We start from the raw sequence: 18,048 nt of genomic DNA on the forward strand, positions 1-18,048 counted from the left end.
TGTGTCTCCCTCTCTCTCTCACCCTCCCCTGCTCACGCTCTCTCTCTCTCTCTCTCTGAAATAAATTTTAAAAAACATAAAAAAAAATTGGAATTCTAATATGGGGAAGAGTTGTCCCTTTGCTTTCTGTTATTTATGTATCTCAGATACTTGTGGGTTAAAACCCAGTACTGTAATTACTTTGTTTGAATTTTTTTGCCACCTTTAAAACATTGGTGGTTTACTTAATGAATTTTAAAACTTATTTGTATGCCCTGGGTACAAGTCATTGATATAGAAATGTGATTTGCAAATTTTTTTCTAGTCTGTGGTTATTTTTAAATTCTTTTTATAGCAATATCTTTTGAAGAGAAACATTTTTTGTAAGGACCAATTTATCAATGTTAATTTTTTAATTTTGTGAATCAAAATTTTTGTATTTTATCTGAGTAATTTTTGCCTAGGTCCAAGTTTGCAGAAGATGTTCTCCTATGTCTTATGTAGGGGTGTAATGCCTCTTGAATTAATATTTGTATATGGCACAAAGTATGGATTGGACTTTGCTTCATATGGCTATGTTTTCACCACCATTTGTTGAAATGATCTTCCCCACATTAAAATGACTTTGCATCTTCCATTCCACCTATTTCTAAACTCTGTTTCAATGATTCCTTTCATTGATCTGTTTCTTTTGATGCTAAAACCACAGTCTTGATTACTATGACTTTATAATAGATCTTAAATTCAGGTAGCATAAGTTCTCTGTGTCTTGAGACAAAAATACTATGTTAAACACGCAAATTTTATCTTACTGTGATGCAGGCAGTTGAGATCTTCTCTTTAAAATATTAAATGTATAATGTAATGTTGTTAGCTATGGGTACAATGTGGTACAACAGGTCTCTAGGACTTACTCATCTTGCTTAACTGAAACCTTATGCCGTTGATTGGCAACTTCCCATTTTCCTCTCCTCCGCTTCCTGCAACTACCATTTCACTCTGACACTATGAATTAAACTATTTTTATGCCCCATATCAGTGGGATCGTTCTTTGTCCTTCTGTGACTGTCTTATTCCACTTAGTAAATGTCCTCAAGAGTCATACATGTTGTTGCATTTTGTAGAATTTTCTTTTTTTAAAAGGCTGAATAATATTTGTTACATGGTTATTCCACATTTTCTTTATTCATTCATCTGACAATGACGTTTGGGTTGCTTCCATCCCTTGGTGGTTGTGAATCGTGCCGCAGTGAATATGGGAGTTCATTATCTCTCCCACATCCTTGTATCAGTTCTTTTGATAATTAGTGGGAAGTAGGATTGCTGGATCAGATGATAAGTTCTATTTTTAATTTTTTTTGAGGAATCTCTGTTTCCTGTATTGGGCGCATCATGTTACACTTCTGTCAACCGTGTGCCAAGGGTTCCATTTTCTCCACATTGCCAACACTTGATGTTTTGCTTTTTTGGGGGGGTGGGGTGGGGGAAGTGGCCTTTCCGGTAAGTATGAAGTTAATATCTCACACAATGGTTTTCATTTACATTTCCCTGATGGTGATCAGTGACATTGAGCATCTTTTTATACCTGTCAGTCATTTGTATGTCTTCCTTGTATAAACATCTTAGTCAAGTCTTTAAATCAGGTATTGCTTTTTTTGCTATTGAGTTATAGGAGTTCCTTACATATTTTAGAAATTAACCCCTTGTCATATATCTGGTTTACAAACATTTTCTCCACATTCTCTAGGTTTCTGCTTTGTTTATGCTTACTTTGCAGATTTTTAGTTTGATGTAGCCCCACATGTTTATTTTGCCATGTTCTTGCATATTCTTTTATTTCTATATCCATGAAATCATTGCTAAGGCCAGTATCATTAAGCTTTTCTCTGATTGTAGGAGTTTTATAGTTTCAGGTGGTACCTTTAAGTCTTTAATCCATTTTGAATTGATTTTTGTGTATGGTTTTAAAGATCCAATTTTATTCTTGTGCATGTGGCTATCTAGTTTTTCCAGTACCATTTGTTAATGAGACTATACTTTTTCCATTGTGTATACTTAGAGCCCCTCCCCCCCTTTTTAAAGCGGTGCCTGGGTGGTCAGTTGTTAGGTGCCCAACTTCGGCTCTCTGGTGGAGCCTGGAGCTTGCTTTGGATTCTGTGTCTCCCTCTGTCACTTTGCTCCTCTGCCACTCCCACACTGTTAGCACAGAGCCTGATGCTGGGCTCTGTCTCACGAACCATGAGATCATGACCTGAGCTGAAATCAAGAGATGTTTAACCGACTGAGCCACCCAGGCACCTCATACTTAGAACCCTTGTTAAAGATCACTTGACCCTGTTTGTGGGGATTTATTTCTAGCGTGTCTACTCTGTTTCATTGGCCTTTGTCCTTTTTTTTTTTAAATGTTTATTTTTGAGAGGGTGTGAGCAGGGAAGGGGCACAGAGAGAGGGAGACACAGAATCCAAAACGCGCTCAAGGCTCAGAATTGTAAGCACAGAGACCTACCTGGGGCTTGACCTCATGAACTGCAAGATCATGACCTCAGCCGAAGTTGGATGCCCAACCAACTGAGCCACCCAGGTGACCCCATTGCCCTACATTTGTATTTATGCCAGTACCATACTGTTTGATTAATGTATTTTGTAGTTATTTAGAAATCAAGAAGTGTGATGCCGTTGGCTTTGTTCTTTCTCATGATTGAATTGGCTATTTGTGGTTCTATGTGAATTTTAGAATTTTTGTGTTTCTATATGAATTTTAGAATTTTTTCTAGTTCTCTAAAAAGTACCATTCTGACTTTGATATGGATTGCATTGAATTTGTAGACTGCTTTAGGTATCAGGGACATTTTAATATTAAGTGTTCCAATTAATGAGCATAGGATGTCTTTCCATATTTTTAAAAATTTCTTTCATTAGTAGTTTTCATTTTCAGTGTATAAGTCTTTCACCTATATAATTGTTTAATCCTAAGTATTTTATTATTTTTGGTGCTATGATAAATGATATTGTTTTCCTAATTTCTTTTTCAGATAGCTCATAGAAATGTAGTTGATTATTGTGTGTTGATTTTGTATCCTGAAACTTGACTGAATTTTTATTAGCTATTAGTTTCTTTTCTTTATTTTTTAAGTTTATTTGATTTTTTTGGAAAGAGAACATATGTATGCACACACAAGCAAGGGAGGCTCTGTGAGCGCTGAGCCCGACTTGGGGCTCAATCCTACAAACTATGGGATCATGACCTGAGCCGAAACCAAGAGTAAGATGCCTAACTAACTGAGCCACCCAGGCGCCCTGCTGTTAGTTTCTTTTTAATGGAATCTTTGGTGTTTTCTGTATGTAAGATGATCTTGTTTGCAGGCAGAGACAGTTTTACTACTTCCTTTTTGATGTGGGTGGTTTTTATTTATCTTGCCTAATTTCTGTGGCTAGGACTTCTAGTACTGTGTTGAATAGAGGTGGTGAGAGTAGGCATCCTGGACTTCCTGATCTTAGAGGAGAATCTTCCAAATTTTCACTGTTGGGTATGATTTAGTTATAGATCTTAAATGACCTTATCAGTGTTGAAGTACTTTGCTTTATTTGTTTATGAGTTTTTCTTCTGAAAGGATGTTGAGTTTTGTCACATACTTTTTCATCTATTCAGATGATTTTGTGATTTTTTTAATCCTTTATTCTTACAATGCAGTGAATCACATTAATTGATTTTTATATGTTGACCCATCCTTGCATCCCAAGAATAAGTCAAACTTGGTTGTGGTGTATAATTTTTTTTAATACGCTGTTGAATTCAGTTTTCTAGTATTTCATTGAGGATTTTTGCATCTGTAATCAGAGATAGTGAACTATGATTTTTTTTTCCTAGTAGTTCCTTTATCTGGTATTAGGTATCAGTGTATTGCAGGCCTCATAAAATGAGCTTGAAAGTGTTCTTGCCAATTCAGTAGTTTGAGAAGAATTGGATTTAATTCTTCGTTAAGTGTTTGGTAGAATTTGCCAGTGAAGCCATCTGGTCCTGGACTTCTGTTTGTTGGGAGGTTGCATACTGGTTGCGGGTCTTTTCAGATTTTGTTTCTTCATGACTCAGTCTTGATAGGTTGTGTATTTCTAGGAATTTCCCCATTTTGTCTAAGTTGTCTGGTTAGCTGACATACAGTTTGTAGTTATCTTTGTGATCTTTTTTATGTTCGTGGTATCAGTTGTAATGTCTCCTTTTTTATTTCTTTGAGTTGATTTTTTCTTTTTTTCGTTAGTCTAGCTGAAGATTTGTCAATTTCATCTTTTAAAAAAACTTATTTTTTCCTCTTTTTATTGTTCTCTTTCACTTATTTCTGCTTTAACCTTTAATATTTTCTTCCTTATGTAGATTTTGGACTTAGTTTGTTCTAGTTCCTTTAAAATTAGGTTGATTTTAGATTTTCTGGGGGGCGCCTGGGTGGCTCAGTTGGTTAAGCGTCTGACTTCGGCTCAGGTCATGATCTCACGGTTTGTGAGTTTGAGCCCCGCGTTGGGCTCTGTGCTGACAGCTACCTCAGAGCCTGGAGCCTGTTTCAGAATCTGTGTGTGTCTCTCTCTCAGACCCTTCCCTGCTTACACTCTCTCCCTCTCTCTCAGAAATAAAAACATTAAAAAAAAATTTAGATTTTCTGTTTTAATGAGACATTTATTGCTTATAAACTTACTTCTTAGTACTGCCTTTTCTGTACCCCATAAGCTTTTTGTTATGTTGTATTTTTGGTTTTCTCTCAGTATATTTTCTTAAAAAAACTTTTTTTAATGTTTGCTTATTTTTGAGAGAGAAACAGAGCATAAGCAGGGGAGGGGCAGAGAGAGAGGGAGACACAGAATCTGAAGCAGGCTCCAGGCTCTGAGCTGTTAGCACAGAGCCTGACACAGGTCTTGAACTCACAAACCGTGAGTGCAGTCTTGACCTGAGCTGAAGTTGGGGATGTTCAACCAACTCAGCCACCCAGGCACCCCTCAAGATATTTTCTAATTTCCTTTTTGATTTCTTCTTTGACCCATTTGTTTAAGAGTGTGTTGTTGTAGGGTTTTTTTTTTTTGGTTTGATTTTGTTTTGCTGTTGCTATTTTAGTTTCATTCCATGGTGGTCAGAAAAGACAGTTGGTATGATTTCAAGACCTAACATGTGATCTGCTCTGGTGAATGTTCTGTGGACACTTCAGAAGAATGTGTATTCTGTTATTTGCAGAAAGTTCTGTACATACATGTTTCATTAGATCTGTAGTATTGTTCAAGTCTTCAGTTTCTTCATAGATTTGTCTCAATGTTCTATCAGTTACCAAAAGTGGGATATTGAAGTGTGCTACTATTCTTTTGCAGTTTATTACTTTATTCAGTTCTGCAAATATTTGCTTTATTTATTTAGATACTCTGGAGTGTTACATCTAATATACTAGTACTGTGTGTGTGTGTGTGTGTGTGTGTGTATTTATAATCGTTAGGTCTTTCTGGTGAATTTACTCTTTTATCATTGTATAAGGTCTTTTTCCCCTTGTGACACTTTTTGACTTAAAGTCAGTTTTGTCTGATGTAAGTTATAGTCCCTTCTGGTGTCTTTTGGTTACCATTTGCGTGGAGTATTTTTTTTCATCCTGTCACTTTCAGCCTATATATGTGCTTAAGTCTAAGGTGATTTCTGGTAAGGAGATCTAGTAGTGTTGAACACCCTCAGTTTTTGTTTGTTTATATATATATAACAATGTATGTATATGTATATATATATATACACCACATCTTCTTTATCCATTCATCAGTTGATGGATTAGGCTCTTCTATGATTTGGGTATTGTGAAAGTGCTGCTATAAACATTGGGGTACACGTGCCCCTATGCATCAGCACTTCTGTATCCCTTGCGTAAATTCCTAGTAGTGCTATTGCTGGGTCATAGGGGAGTTCTATTTTTAATTTTTTGAGGAACCTCCACACTGTTTTCCATGGGGGCTGCACCAGGTTGCATTCCCACCAACAGTGCAAGAGGGTTCCCAGTTTTCCACATCCTCCCCAGCATCTAGAGTCTCCTGATTTGTTCATTTTAGCCGCTCTGACTGGCATGAGGTGGTATCTCAGTGTGGTTCTGATTTGTATTCCCCTGATGATGAGTGATGCTGAGCATCATTTCATGTGTCTGTTGTCCAGCTGGTGTCTTCTTTGGAAAAGTGTCTGTTCATATCTTCTGCCCATTTCTTCACTGGATTATTTGTTTTTCAGGTGTGGAGTTTGGTGAGTTCTTTATAGATTTTGGATACTAGCCTTTTATCTGACACGTCATTTGCAACTATCTCTTCCCATTCTGTCGGTTGCCTCTTGGTTTTGTTGATTGTTTCCGTTGTAGTCCAGAAGCTTTTTATCTTGATGAGGTCCCAATAGTTCTTTTTGCTCTTGATTCCCTTGCCTTTGGTGATGTGTCAAGTAAGAAATTGCTGCAGCTGAGGTCAAAGAGGTGGTTTCCTGCCTCCTCCTCCTCCTCTAGGGTTTTAATGGTTTCCTGTCTCATAATCAGGTCCTTTATTCATTTTGAGTTTATTTTTGTGTATGGTGTAAGAAAGTGGTCTAATTTCATTCTTCTGCATGTTGCTGTCCAGTTCCCAGAGCACCATTTTTTCCATTGGATACTCTTTCCCGCTTTGTCAAAGATTAGTTGGCCATACGTTTTAGGTCCAAATCTGAGTTCTCTGTTCTATTCCACTGGTCTACGTGTCTGTTTTTGTGCCAATACCATACTGTCTTGATGATTACAGCTTTGTAATAGAGACTGAAGTCTGGGATTGTGATACCTCCCATTTTGGTTTTCTTTTTCTATATTTACTTTGGCTGGTTTTCTTTTTCTTTATTACTTTGACTATTGGGGTCTTTTGTGGTTCCATACAAAATTTAGGATTGTTTGTTCTAGCTTTGAGAAGAATGCTGGTGCAATTTTGATTGGGATTGCATTGAATGTGTAGAATGTGCTTTGGGTAGTAATGACATTTTAACAATATTTATTCCTCTGATTCATGCACATGGAATGTGTTTCCATTTTCCTTGTGTCTTCAATTTCCTTCATAAGCTTTCTATAGTTTTCAGCCTACAGATCTTTTACATCTTTGGTTAGGTTTATTCCTAGGTATTTTATGGTTTTTTTGTGCAATTGTGAATGGAATCCTTTTTCTTCATTTCTCTTTCTGTTGCTTCACTATTGGTGTATAAAAAATGCAACTGACTTCTGTACATTGATTTTGTACGCTGCGACTTTGCTGAATACATGGATCAGGTCTAGTAGACTTTGCATGGAGTTTGTCAGGTTTTCCATGTAGAGTATCATGTTGTCTGTTAAAAATGAAAATTTGACTTCATCTTTGCCAATTCTGATGCCTTTTTTTTTTTTTCATTTTGTTGTCTGATTGCTGATGCTAGGACTTCCAGCACTATGTTAAACAACAGTGGTGAGAGTAGACATCCTTGTTGTGTTCCTGATGTCAGGGGCAAAGCTCTCAGTTTTTCCTCGTTGAGAATGATATTAGCTGTGGGCCTTTCATAGATGGTTTTTATGATGTTTAATTAAGTTCCTTCTATCCCGATTTTCTCAAGGGTCTTTATTAAGAAAGGATGCTGTATTTTGTCAAATGCTTTTTCTGCATATGTTGACAGGATCATATGGTTCTTATCCTTTTTTTTGTTAAAGTGATGTATCACATTGATTGATTTGCAAATAATTGAACCAGCCCTATAGCCCAGGAATGAATCCCACTTGATCATGGTGAATCATTCTTACATGCTTTTGAATTCGATTTACTAGTATCTTGCTGAGAGTTTTTATATCCATATTCATCAGGAATATTGGCCTGTAGTTCTCTTTTTTTCTGAGTCTCTCTCTGGTTTGAGAATCAGAGTAATGTTGGCTTCATAGAATGAGTCCAGAAGTTTTCCTTCCTTTTCTATTTTTTGGCATAGTTTGAGAAGGATAGATACTAACTTTGCTTTAAATGTCTGGTAGAATTCCCCAGGGAAGCCATCTGCACCAGGACTCTTATTTGTTGGGAGATTTTTGGTAACTGATTCAATTTCTTCACTAGTTATGGGTCTGTTCAAATTTTCTATTTCTTCTCTTTTGAGTTTTGGTAGTAGGTGGGTGTTTAGGAATTTGTCCATTTCTTCTAGGTTGCCCAGTTTGTTGACATATACTTTTTCATTGTGTTCCCTGATAGTTGCTTATATTTCTGAAGGATTGGTTTTAATAAACCATTTTCATTTGTGATTTTATCTATTTGGGCCCTTTTTTCTTTTTGAGAAGCCTGGCTAGAGGTTTATTAATTTCATTTTTTTTCCTCCAAAAAACTAACTCTTGGTTTCATTGATCTGTTCTGTTTTTTTTTTTTAATTCTATATTATTTATGCCCTGATCTTTTTTATTTCTTCTGCTCAGCTTGATGTGTCTTTACTGTTGCTTCTAGTTCATTTAGGTGTGCTATTAGATTTTGTATTGGGGATTTTTCTTGTTTCTTGAGATAGGCCTGGGTTGCAATGTATTTTCCTCCTAGGATTGCCTTTGCTGCATCCCAAAGAGTTTGAATTGTTGTATATTCATTTGTTTCCATATATTTTTAAATTTCTTCTCTAATTTTGAATTGTTGACCCATTTGTTCGTTAGTGGGATGTTCTTTAACTTACATGCTTTTGGAGGTTTTCAGACTTTTTCCTGTGGTTGATTTCAAGTTTCATAGCATTATGATCTGAAAGTGTGCATTATATGATCTTAATTCTTTTATATTTATTTAGGGCTGCTTTGTGACCCAGTATGTGATCGATCCTGGAGAATATACCATGTGCAGTTGAGAAGAAAATGAATTCTACTGCTTTGGGATGTAGAGTTCTAAATATATCTGTCAAGTCCATCTGGTCCAATGTGTCGTTCAGGGCCATTGTTTCTTTTTAAAAAAAATTTTTTTTTTAATGTTTTATTTATTTCTAGGAGAGAGAGAGAGAGAGAGACAGCGTGAGCAGGGGAGGGTCAGAGAGAGAGGGAGTCACAGACTCTGAAACAGGCTCCAGGCTCTGAGCTGGCAGTCAGCACAGAGCCCGACGCGGGGCTCGAACCCATGAACCACGAGATCATGACCTAAGCGAAAGTCGGACGCTTAACTGACTAAGCGTACCAGGCGCCCCTCAGGGCCATTGTTTCTTTAGAGATTCTCTGTCTAGTTGATTTGTCCATTGCTGTAAGTGGAGAATTAAAGTCCCCTGCAATTAGCATATTCTTTTCAATAAGATTGCTTACGTTTGTGATTAATTGTTTAATATATTTGGGTGCTTCCAAATTCGGTGCGTAGAAGTTTATAACTGTTAACTCTTCCTGTTGGATAAACCCTGAAATTATTCTATAATGCCTTTCTTCATCTCTTGTTACAGCCTTTAAAGTCTAGTTTATCTGATACAAATATGGCTACTCCAGCTTTCTTTTGTCTTCCACCAGCATGGTAGTTGGTTCTCCATCCCCTCGCTTTCAATCTGCAGGTGTCCTCAGGTCTGCAATGAGTCCCTTGTAGACAGCATATAGATGGGTCTTGTTTTTTATCCATTCTGTTACCCTGTGTCTTTTGATTGGAGCATTTAGTTCATTTACTTTCAGTGTTATTATTCAGAAAAATGGGTTTAGCGTCATTGTGTTCTCTGTAGGTTTCATGCTTGTAGTGATGTCTCTGGTACTTTGTGGTCCTTGCAACATTTCACTCACAGAGTTCCCCTTAGGATCTCTTGTAGGGCTGGTTTAGTGGTAATGAATTCCTTCAGTTTTTGTTTGTCTGGGGAAATCTTTATCTCTCCTTCTCTTCTGAATGACATGCTTGCTGGATAAAGGATTCTTGGCTGCATATTTTTCCTGTTTATCATATTGAAGATTTCCTGCCATTGTTTTCTGGCCTGCCAAGTTTCAGTAGATAGGTCTGCTACTACCCTTATGTGTCTACCTTTGTATAGTAAGGCCCATTTATCCCTAGCTGCTTTCAGAATTCTATGTCCTTGGTTTTTTTCTTTTTTTTCTTTTTTTTTTTCTTGCCAGTTTCACTGATATGTCCTGCAAAAGATTGATTCAGGTTATGTCTGAGGGGAGTTCTCTGTGCCTCTTGGATTTCAATCTCAGTTTCCTTCCCCAGGTTGGGGAAGTTCTCAGCTATGATTTGTTCAAGTACATCTTCAGCCCCATTCTCTTCTTCCTATAATACAGGTATTTTTCTGTTTGATTGCATCCCTTGGGTCTCGAATTCTCTTGTGATCCTGGATTTTTTTTATCTCTCTCTTTCTCAGCTTCCTCTTTTTCCATAAATCTGTCTTCTAATTCACCTATTCTTGCCTCTGCCTCTTCAGTCCATGCTGTGGCCACCTCCATTTTATTTTGCACCTCATTTATTGCATTTTGTAATTCTTCCTATTTTTAAGATCCTTGATCTTGCAGCAAGAGTCTCTGATGTCTTCTATGCTTATTTCAAGTGCAGAGATTAATTTTTGACTACTATTCTAAGTTCTTGTTCAGTTATGTTGCTTATATCTGTTTTGATCAATTCTTTAGCTGTCACTTCTTCCTGGAATTTCTTTTGAGGAGAATTCTTCCTTTTCATCATGTTGGCTAGTTTTCTGTCCCTTATGAATTTTAAAAGTTTGTGATGTGTTCTGCACCTCTGAGCACTGTTATATTAAAAGGGTCAAACACTGTCCGGTGCCTGGCCATTCAGGAGATATTTTTTTGGCGAGTGTTACTTGCTCTCTGTTGTGACTTCAGTTATTTTATTTCCCTACTCCTGGTGATGTTTTGGGCCCTCCACCAGATGTGCTTTGATTTGTTCCTTAAAGTAGCCCTGGAAAGGAAAACAAACAGGAAACAAAATACACAAACAAACAAAAACAAAAAACCTCCAAAACAATCCAAAAACAAAAAATCAGAAACACCATCTACAAGTAGAGAACAGCGTAGAGGAAGTGCTGATACAAACAGCACATGCAAAGAGAGAAATGACAGGGGTGGGGGGAAAAAGAAAAAATAAACGTTGGCCAGCAAGAGAGGCTAAACGGCTTAATCCGGAGAGAAAGGAAAATAAAGAAGGAGGTGGTGGGGGGAGGACGAAGATAAAGTTACCCAGACAGAGAAATTATATGGCTTAATTATTCCAGAGAGCGAGAAAGGAAAGAAGGAGGTGTAGAACGTGTATCCAATATAATAGATTAAATATGTCTGCTTAAACAAACTGCTAACCAGAGTAACCAGCCTAGAGGAGGGAAGAGATAAGGAGAGAAGGGAGATTTATATCTAAATAACAAGCATTGTCCTAGAATTAATCCAGGCAATGCCACAGTGCTGGTCTGGAGGAGGGGGCCGTCTGATTCCTCAGCATCTACCCCACTCCAGTAGATATGCAGGTACTGTGTGCGGAGAGGCATGGTTTGGTTTAGGCTGGTCCCACCTCCACTGCAGGCCCCATGGACTGATCCCTGAGGCCTTGCCTTGGCGGTGGTGGGGAGAAAAATGGTTATCCCCCCATTCCCTTCTTTATGGACTAGGTGTCCCAATTCACTCCTTTGGAGCCATTCTCACTGTGCCGTGGGCACAGACAGGGCAGTCTTTCTTGCCGCCAACTCCTGTGTCTCGGTGCTTGTCTGGGATTTAAACTCCCACTCCCTCTGCCCTGGAATTGCGGAAGTGCCTCTCCATGCTGCCCAGTATGTGGTCCCAGTTGGTTTTGTCCTGTGCTGTAGCACTTCAGGGGAGGGGACCGGTTTCTCCTGCTCTGGTCTGTGCCCCTGACCTACTACCGAACCCAGAGGTGGCTCCCCTCCTCACCAGGTGTGCAGACAGGGCAGCCAGCTCCAGTCCAAAGAAAGCCCTGCAGTTAGAGATGGGACACCTGTCCTTCCTGGTCCAACATTTTTTCTCTTGTCCAGATACAGTCCTATACTTCCCCAGCTGCGCTTTCTCTTCCCTTTGTCCCTCCGCAGAAAGGGAGTCCTCCCCTCTGCACCTCTGTGCCCGTTTTATCTCCCCCAGTTCACAGTCACCCACCTATGGGCCACCAGGTTTTCCTGGTTTCTCTTTGGTAGACTCCCTCTCTTTTCCTCCCAGACTTTTGGGGTTCAAAGTCCTTTGGCTTCAGCCCTACTTTGTTTGAGAGTCGTAGGAAGTACAGATCCCCCTACTTCTCCACCATGTTGTCTGTCACCCTTTTTTTTCTTTTAGTATTTATTTATTTTGAGAGAGAGTTTGCAGATGGGTTGGGGGGGGTGGAGAGAAAAAGAGAGAGGGAGAGAGAGAGAGAGAATCTTAAAAAGGCTCCATGGCAAAACCTGATGTGGGTTTCATTCCCATGAACTGTGAGATCATGACCTGAGCCAAAACCCAGAGTTGGACACTTAATCGGTTGAGACAGCCAGGCTCCCCTGTCTTTCCATCATTTTTGAAGGACACTATTGCTGGATATAGTATTCTTAGTTGGCAGCGTTTTTCTTTCAGCTTTTTGAGTGTATCATCCCACATCCTTCTGGCCTGCAAGGTTTCTGCTGAGAAACCCACTGATCGTCTAATGGTAGGTTCTTGTACATAACAGGTTGCCTTTTTCTTGTGCTTTCAAAATTCTCACTGCTTTTACTCTTGACAGTTTGATTTTAATGTTTTTCAGTATGTATTTGTTTGGTTTTCTCTTCTTTCAGTTTCTTTGGGCTTCTTGGATCTGAGTGTCCATTCCCTTTGTCAGATTTGGGAATTTTTCCAGACATTGTTTTTTTGAAAAAACTTCCAGGTAAATTTTCTTTCTTTTCTCCTGCTGTGCGTATATTGGTCTGCTTTTTGGTGTCCCATAAATTCCTGAGTTTTCTGCATTCTTCTTCATTTTTTTCTTACTGGTCTTGTGATTGAATGATTTCCAGTGGCCTTTATTAGAGCTGGCTAATCCTTTCTTCTGCTTGATTTAGTTTTATGTGGAGCCTCTCTCATGAATTTTTTATTTCAGTTATATTCTTCAGCTTCATCATTTCTGTTGGATTCTTTTGTATATTTTCTATCTCTTTGTTGAAATTCTTAGTTTGTTCATCTGTTGTTCTTCCATCCTCAGTGAGCATCTTTATGATGGTTATTTTGAATTATTTTTCTTGTAAATCATATAGCTCTGTTTCATTAGGGTCTGTGTCTGGAGATTTATCTTCTTTCCTTTGTTTGGAACACATTGATGTGTTTCTTCATCTTCCTTGACTCTCTGTGTTGGTGTGTGTGCATTAGACAAAAGAGTCACCTCTCCCAGTCTTCATGGAATGGTCTCGCGTGTTCAAAGACTGACCTCAGTTACCCTGGCCAGAGATTTTGGTGGCCCCTCAAACCTTCATGCTCGTCCAATATGATGCTTTTGTTTTTTGTGATTCCCAAGCGTCTAGGGTATGCTGAATCCCCTCAGTGCATTGTAATAAGTGAACTGAAGCCATTCCCCAGTCACCCTTCAGAAATGTTGGATTGCTATAAGCTCCATCCAACTGTTTCCATGGGGAGAGGTGGAAGTTGTCTTTTTGTTTTTGTTTTTGTTTTTTTCCATCCACTTGCTCTTTACTGAGTCAGGGGAGGGGCTGTGGCAACTCCTAGCCCAAACTCTGTCTCTGTTCTCATGACCTCCCTGGTGGCTACATTATGCCACGTTTCATCACTGCCTCATGAAAGGCAAGCCATACCCTCTTTCCCCGCTTTGGACAGCTTCCAGGAAAGTTGGGGCATTGGACTTGAGGACTCTTTCCCTTCCCAAGAAGAAGCTGGGGCCAGAGGGTTTTATCCTGTGTTGGGGGTTGGGGTTTGGGTGTCCCAAATCTCCATACCAGTTTTGGTGAGTCTGATTCTGTGCATCTAGCCTTCAGGTGCCTTTCAGTTAATTTGTAGATTTCTCACCATAGGGATTTTTTCTTTGAATTTTCGCTGAATATATGTGTTTATGGTGTGAAGGAGAGTCCAGGGCTTCTTTCTTTCTTTCCCATCTTGTTGATGTCACTTCTCCCAAGGTATAGATTTTTAACTTTTAATTGATGCTTGAAGTACAAACAACTGATGTCTAGCAGTTTTAATGCATTTGGAACATTGCTAGCTTCTTGGAAATGTTTATATTTTCATTTTAGAGATTAAAAAAAGATTTTTAAGGGAATGGCCTATGTAATACTGTTTTCCAAAGGCTAATGTAAAAGAAGCTATAAAAACTATTCTAGTTGGTGAGTTTGCTTACTATAGGAATATACTTAGCAGTTCCAAATTACTCTATACATACAGTAGAATTGAACAAAGAACTAAATTAATTGTATGAGATGATAACCAGAAAAAAGTTACAAGTAAGGGAAAAGGCTAGAATGAACTACATTGTGCTTGATTATACTCCTATGTTCCTGTCTGCAAATATATACATATGCATATACAGAAAAAAATGGAGATAACATGTTCCTTCATATATAGGTTAGTATAGATGTGTATGTTACCTACTGTGTTTACTGGGAGGACCTAGAAGCAGTGATACCCCATTAGCAACAGGCATCTTGTTTCCAGATCTTGTTTTTTGAATACCGTTCTCTAATAAAAAATGGAACAGGTGTCCCTGGAAAAGTGGCAGGGCAACAGCAAGAAAAGTACAAGATGAGCCTTTGGAGCTTCTTATCCTACCAGAAAGTTATGTCCAGTTATTCCAGCACCATTTGATAAAAAGACCATGTGTTCTCCATTATATTTCTTTTGTTCCTTTGTTGAAGGTCACTGGACTGTATTTATGTGTCTACCTGATACTCTGTATTCTGTTCTGTTGATCTGTTTTTGTTCTTTGTCCAGTACTACATTGTCTTTATTATTGTATCTTTATAGTAAAGTCTTGAGGAAGCATCAAGTCCTTCAGCTTAGTTCTTCTCCTTCAGTATTGAGTTGGCCATTCTGGCCTTTTGCCTCTCCATATAAACTTTAGAGTCAGCCTATTGATATCTCTAAAATAACTTGTGATTTTGATCTGGATTGTATTGAATCTGTAGTTCAAGTTGTGAAGAACTAACATCTTGACAATATTGGATCTTCCCCACCATGAACTTGGAATATCCCTCCATTTATTTGGTTATTTTAAAAATTTATTCATCAAAATTTTTTAGTTTTCCTCATATAGGTTGTATACAAATATACTATTAGATTTATGCCTAAGTATATTTTTTTGGTTGCTAACACAAAAGTATTATTTCTAATTTTGGATTCTACTTGTGCATTGCTGTTGTATGAAAAAACAATTGATTTTTTATGTGACCATTGTATTCTGTAACCTTACTAATAATGATTATTTCTATGTTATTTGCTGTTAATTCTTTTGGATTTCTCTGTAGGCAGTCATGTCATAGATAAATAAAGTTGTACTTTTTTACCCCCCCATCTGTATATCTCTTATTTTCTTTTATTATCACATTAGCAAGGACTTCCATTGTGATTTTGAGAAAGAATGTAAGAGGGAGGTATCTGTACCTTGTTCTGGATTTTAGCAGGAAAGCTTATAGTTTCTTACGAGTGAATATGACATTTTAGGTTCTTTGTAAGTATTCTTTGTCAGATTGAAGAAATTCCCCTATTCTTAGTTTACTGAGAGTTTCTATCATGAGCCGTTGCTGGATTTTCTCAAGTGTTTTTTTTTTTTTTGCATCTATTGTTGTTTATGTGGTTTTTCTTCTGTAGCCTGTAGATAGGTAATAGATTACAGTAATTGGTTTTTGCATTTTTTTCCACTGTTTATTTTGAGGGAGGGAGGAAGAAAGCACACATGAATAGGGGAGGGGCAGAGAGAGAGGAAGAGAGAATCCCAAGCAGGCTCTGTGCTGTCAGCATGGAGCCTGGCATGGGGCTTGATCTCATAACTGTGAGATAATGACCTGACCCGGAATCCAGAGGTGGACGCTTAACTGACTGAGCCACCCAGGTGCCCTGGTTTTTACATGTTGATCCAGCCTCATATACCTGGAATAAATCCCACTTGGTTATAGTGTATAATTCTTTTATTGTTATTTTTACAATTTTTCAATATTTATTTAATTTTGAGTGGGGTAGGGACAGAGTGAGAGGAAGACAGAATCTGAAACAGACTCCAGGCTCTGAGCTGTCAGCAAAGAGCCTGATGTGGGGCTTGAACTCAGGCACCATGAGATTATGACCTGAGCCAAAGTTAGATGCTTAACTGACTGAGCCACCTAGGCACACTATTATGTATAATTCTTCTTTTTTTAAACAAAATTTTTAATGTTTATTTGTTTTTGAGACAGAGACAGAGTGTGAGTGGGGGAGGGTCAGAGAGACAGGGAGACACAGAATCTGAAACCGGTTCCAGGCTCTGAGCGGGCTATCAGCACAGAGCCCGATGTGGGGCTTGAACCCACGAACTGTGGTATCATGACCTGAGCCAAAGTTGGATGCTTAACTGACTGAGCTACCCAGACACCCCTGTAGAATTCTTTTTAAACATTGCTGGATTAGATTTGCTAATGTTTTGCTGACAATTTTTTGAGCTATGTTCATGAGAGATACTAGTCTGCTGTTTTATATTCTTGTAATATTTTTGTTTAGTTTTCTTAATTGGCCAATTCTGGCCTCGTAGAGTTAGGAAGTATTCTCTATGTTTCTATATTCTAGAATAGATTATAGAGAATTTAATTTGTGTAATTTCCTAAATGTTTGATAGAATTAACCAGTGAACCCATCTGGGCCTATTACTCTTCAGTTTTTGAAGTTGATTAGTTATGAGTTCAGTAGCTTAAATAAGTATAGTCCTTTTCAGATTTTTTTTTGGTTCTTTTTAGTTGATTTATTTGAGCTAATTAGGGCTGATGATTTAATATTATCTTTTGTACACATTTGGAATTATTAAAATATTTTCAGAGTGCTCCATGATAAATTATCTTAAATTTGTTTTGTATATATTTTTGGGGGGATAATAATGAAATAAATCTCTTTTTTTCCAGCCTAGTGTGTTAATTGTAACCTATAAGGAACCTGAAAAATCATCTTCTCAGTTTGGATTCTACAAACAAGCTGAATGGAGGCCAGATAGTACCATGATAGCTGTGTCAGTAAGTAGAATTTTTTATTTTAATAGTGTTTTGTTATTAAATCATTATGTTGCGTTTAAAATTGATTCTTTTAGATGATTTCATTTCGGTCTTTCCCACCCATTAGCATTTATCTTCTGGGATAGGAATTGCTAAACTGATCTTCTATTCAGGGTTCTCTTACCATATCGTTTTGTGATTCTTCTGCTTCCTCCCTTTCCTAAATTTCTCACGTTTCTGTTTTGTCCTTGAATTCTAATCCAAAATTGTAAAACTTTTATCTCTGTTCACCCAGTACTCCATGTTTCTGTCTGAAGGACCTGTCTTCCATCCTTAGGGATATCTCACAAAAATTACAACCTTTATGTTTTTAATGTCACAGTGAATTCTCATACCTGTTTGGATCTATTTCTGCATTTCTCCTGTGTTCAGTTAGTGTGCTTTCATCTGGTTAATTTTACCTTTTCAATCTATGTTTTGTCATTGTCATCTCTTGGACTATCATTATAACCTAACTTCAGTTAGCAATCCTATATATGGTTAATCTTTATTGAGCACCTCCTTTGTGAATAGTGTGGTAACTATTCTACATGGATCGGCTCATTTAATTTTAAATTGACACTTTGAAGTAGATACTGTTATCCTTCATAGTAAATGAAGTTGTATTGAAGATCTGAGGATTTGTTTTGTTTTGTTTTTTATTTATTTTGAAAGAGAGAGAGCACTTGCATATGAGCAAGGGGAAGGGTGTAGAGAGAGAGGGAGAGGGAGAATCCCAGGCAGGCTCCACACCATCAACACAGAGCCCAAATAGGATTATCTCATGAACCATGAGTTCATGACCTGAGCTACAATCAAGAGTTGGAGGCTTAACCAACTGAGCCACCGAATCACTGCCTAGGAATTAAGTTTTAGCCAGAGTTCTACGGATGACATATATCAGAGCAAAGAGATTAAAAGAGGTATTTTATTCTACATAACTTCTGGTGTACTTTACT

The 18,048-nt window shown here is 37.9% G+C and overlaps 1 protein-coding gene across 4 annotated transcripts in view; it reads left to right on the plus strand.

Moving 5' to 3' along the window:
* The first annotated feature begins 16,977 nt into the window (after positions 1-16,977).
* RIC1 (RIC1 partner of RAB6A GEF complex) overlaps positions 16,978-18,048 on the plus strand; it is a 105,204-nt gene continuing 104,133 nt past the window's right edge. For 3 of the 4 annotated variants that reach the window (XR_013334031.1, XM_077759474.1, XM_077759475.1), the window contains exon 1: positions 16,978-17,071. Coding sequence is in view for 2 of the 4 variants with exons in the window: in XM_077759474.1 (XP_077615600.1) it covers positions 17,057-17,071 (15 nt within the window). In the remaining 2 variants the exon portion in view is untranslated. The remainder of the gene's footprint in view (positions 17,072-18,048) is intronic. The other variant, XM_077759477.1, reaches the window with a different exon arrangement.

The sequence above is a fragment of the Crocuta crocuta genome, unplaced genomic scaffold (assembly GCF_008692635.1).
Source record: "Crocuta crocuta isolate KB4526 unplaced genomic scaffold, BGI_CrCroc_1.0 scaffold41, whole genome shotgun sequence".
NCBI classification, from domain to species: Eukaryota; Metazoa; Chordata; class Mammalia; order Carnivora; family Hyaenidae; genus Crocuta; species Crocuta crocuta.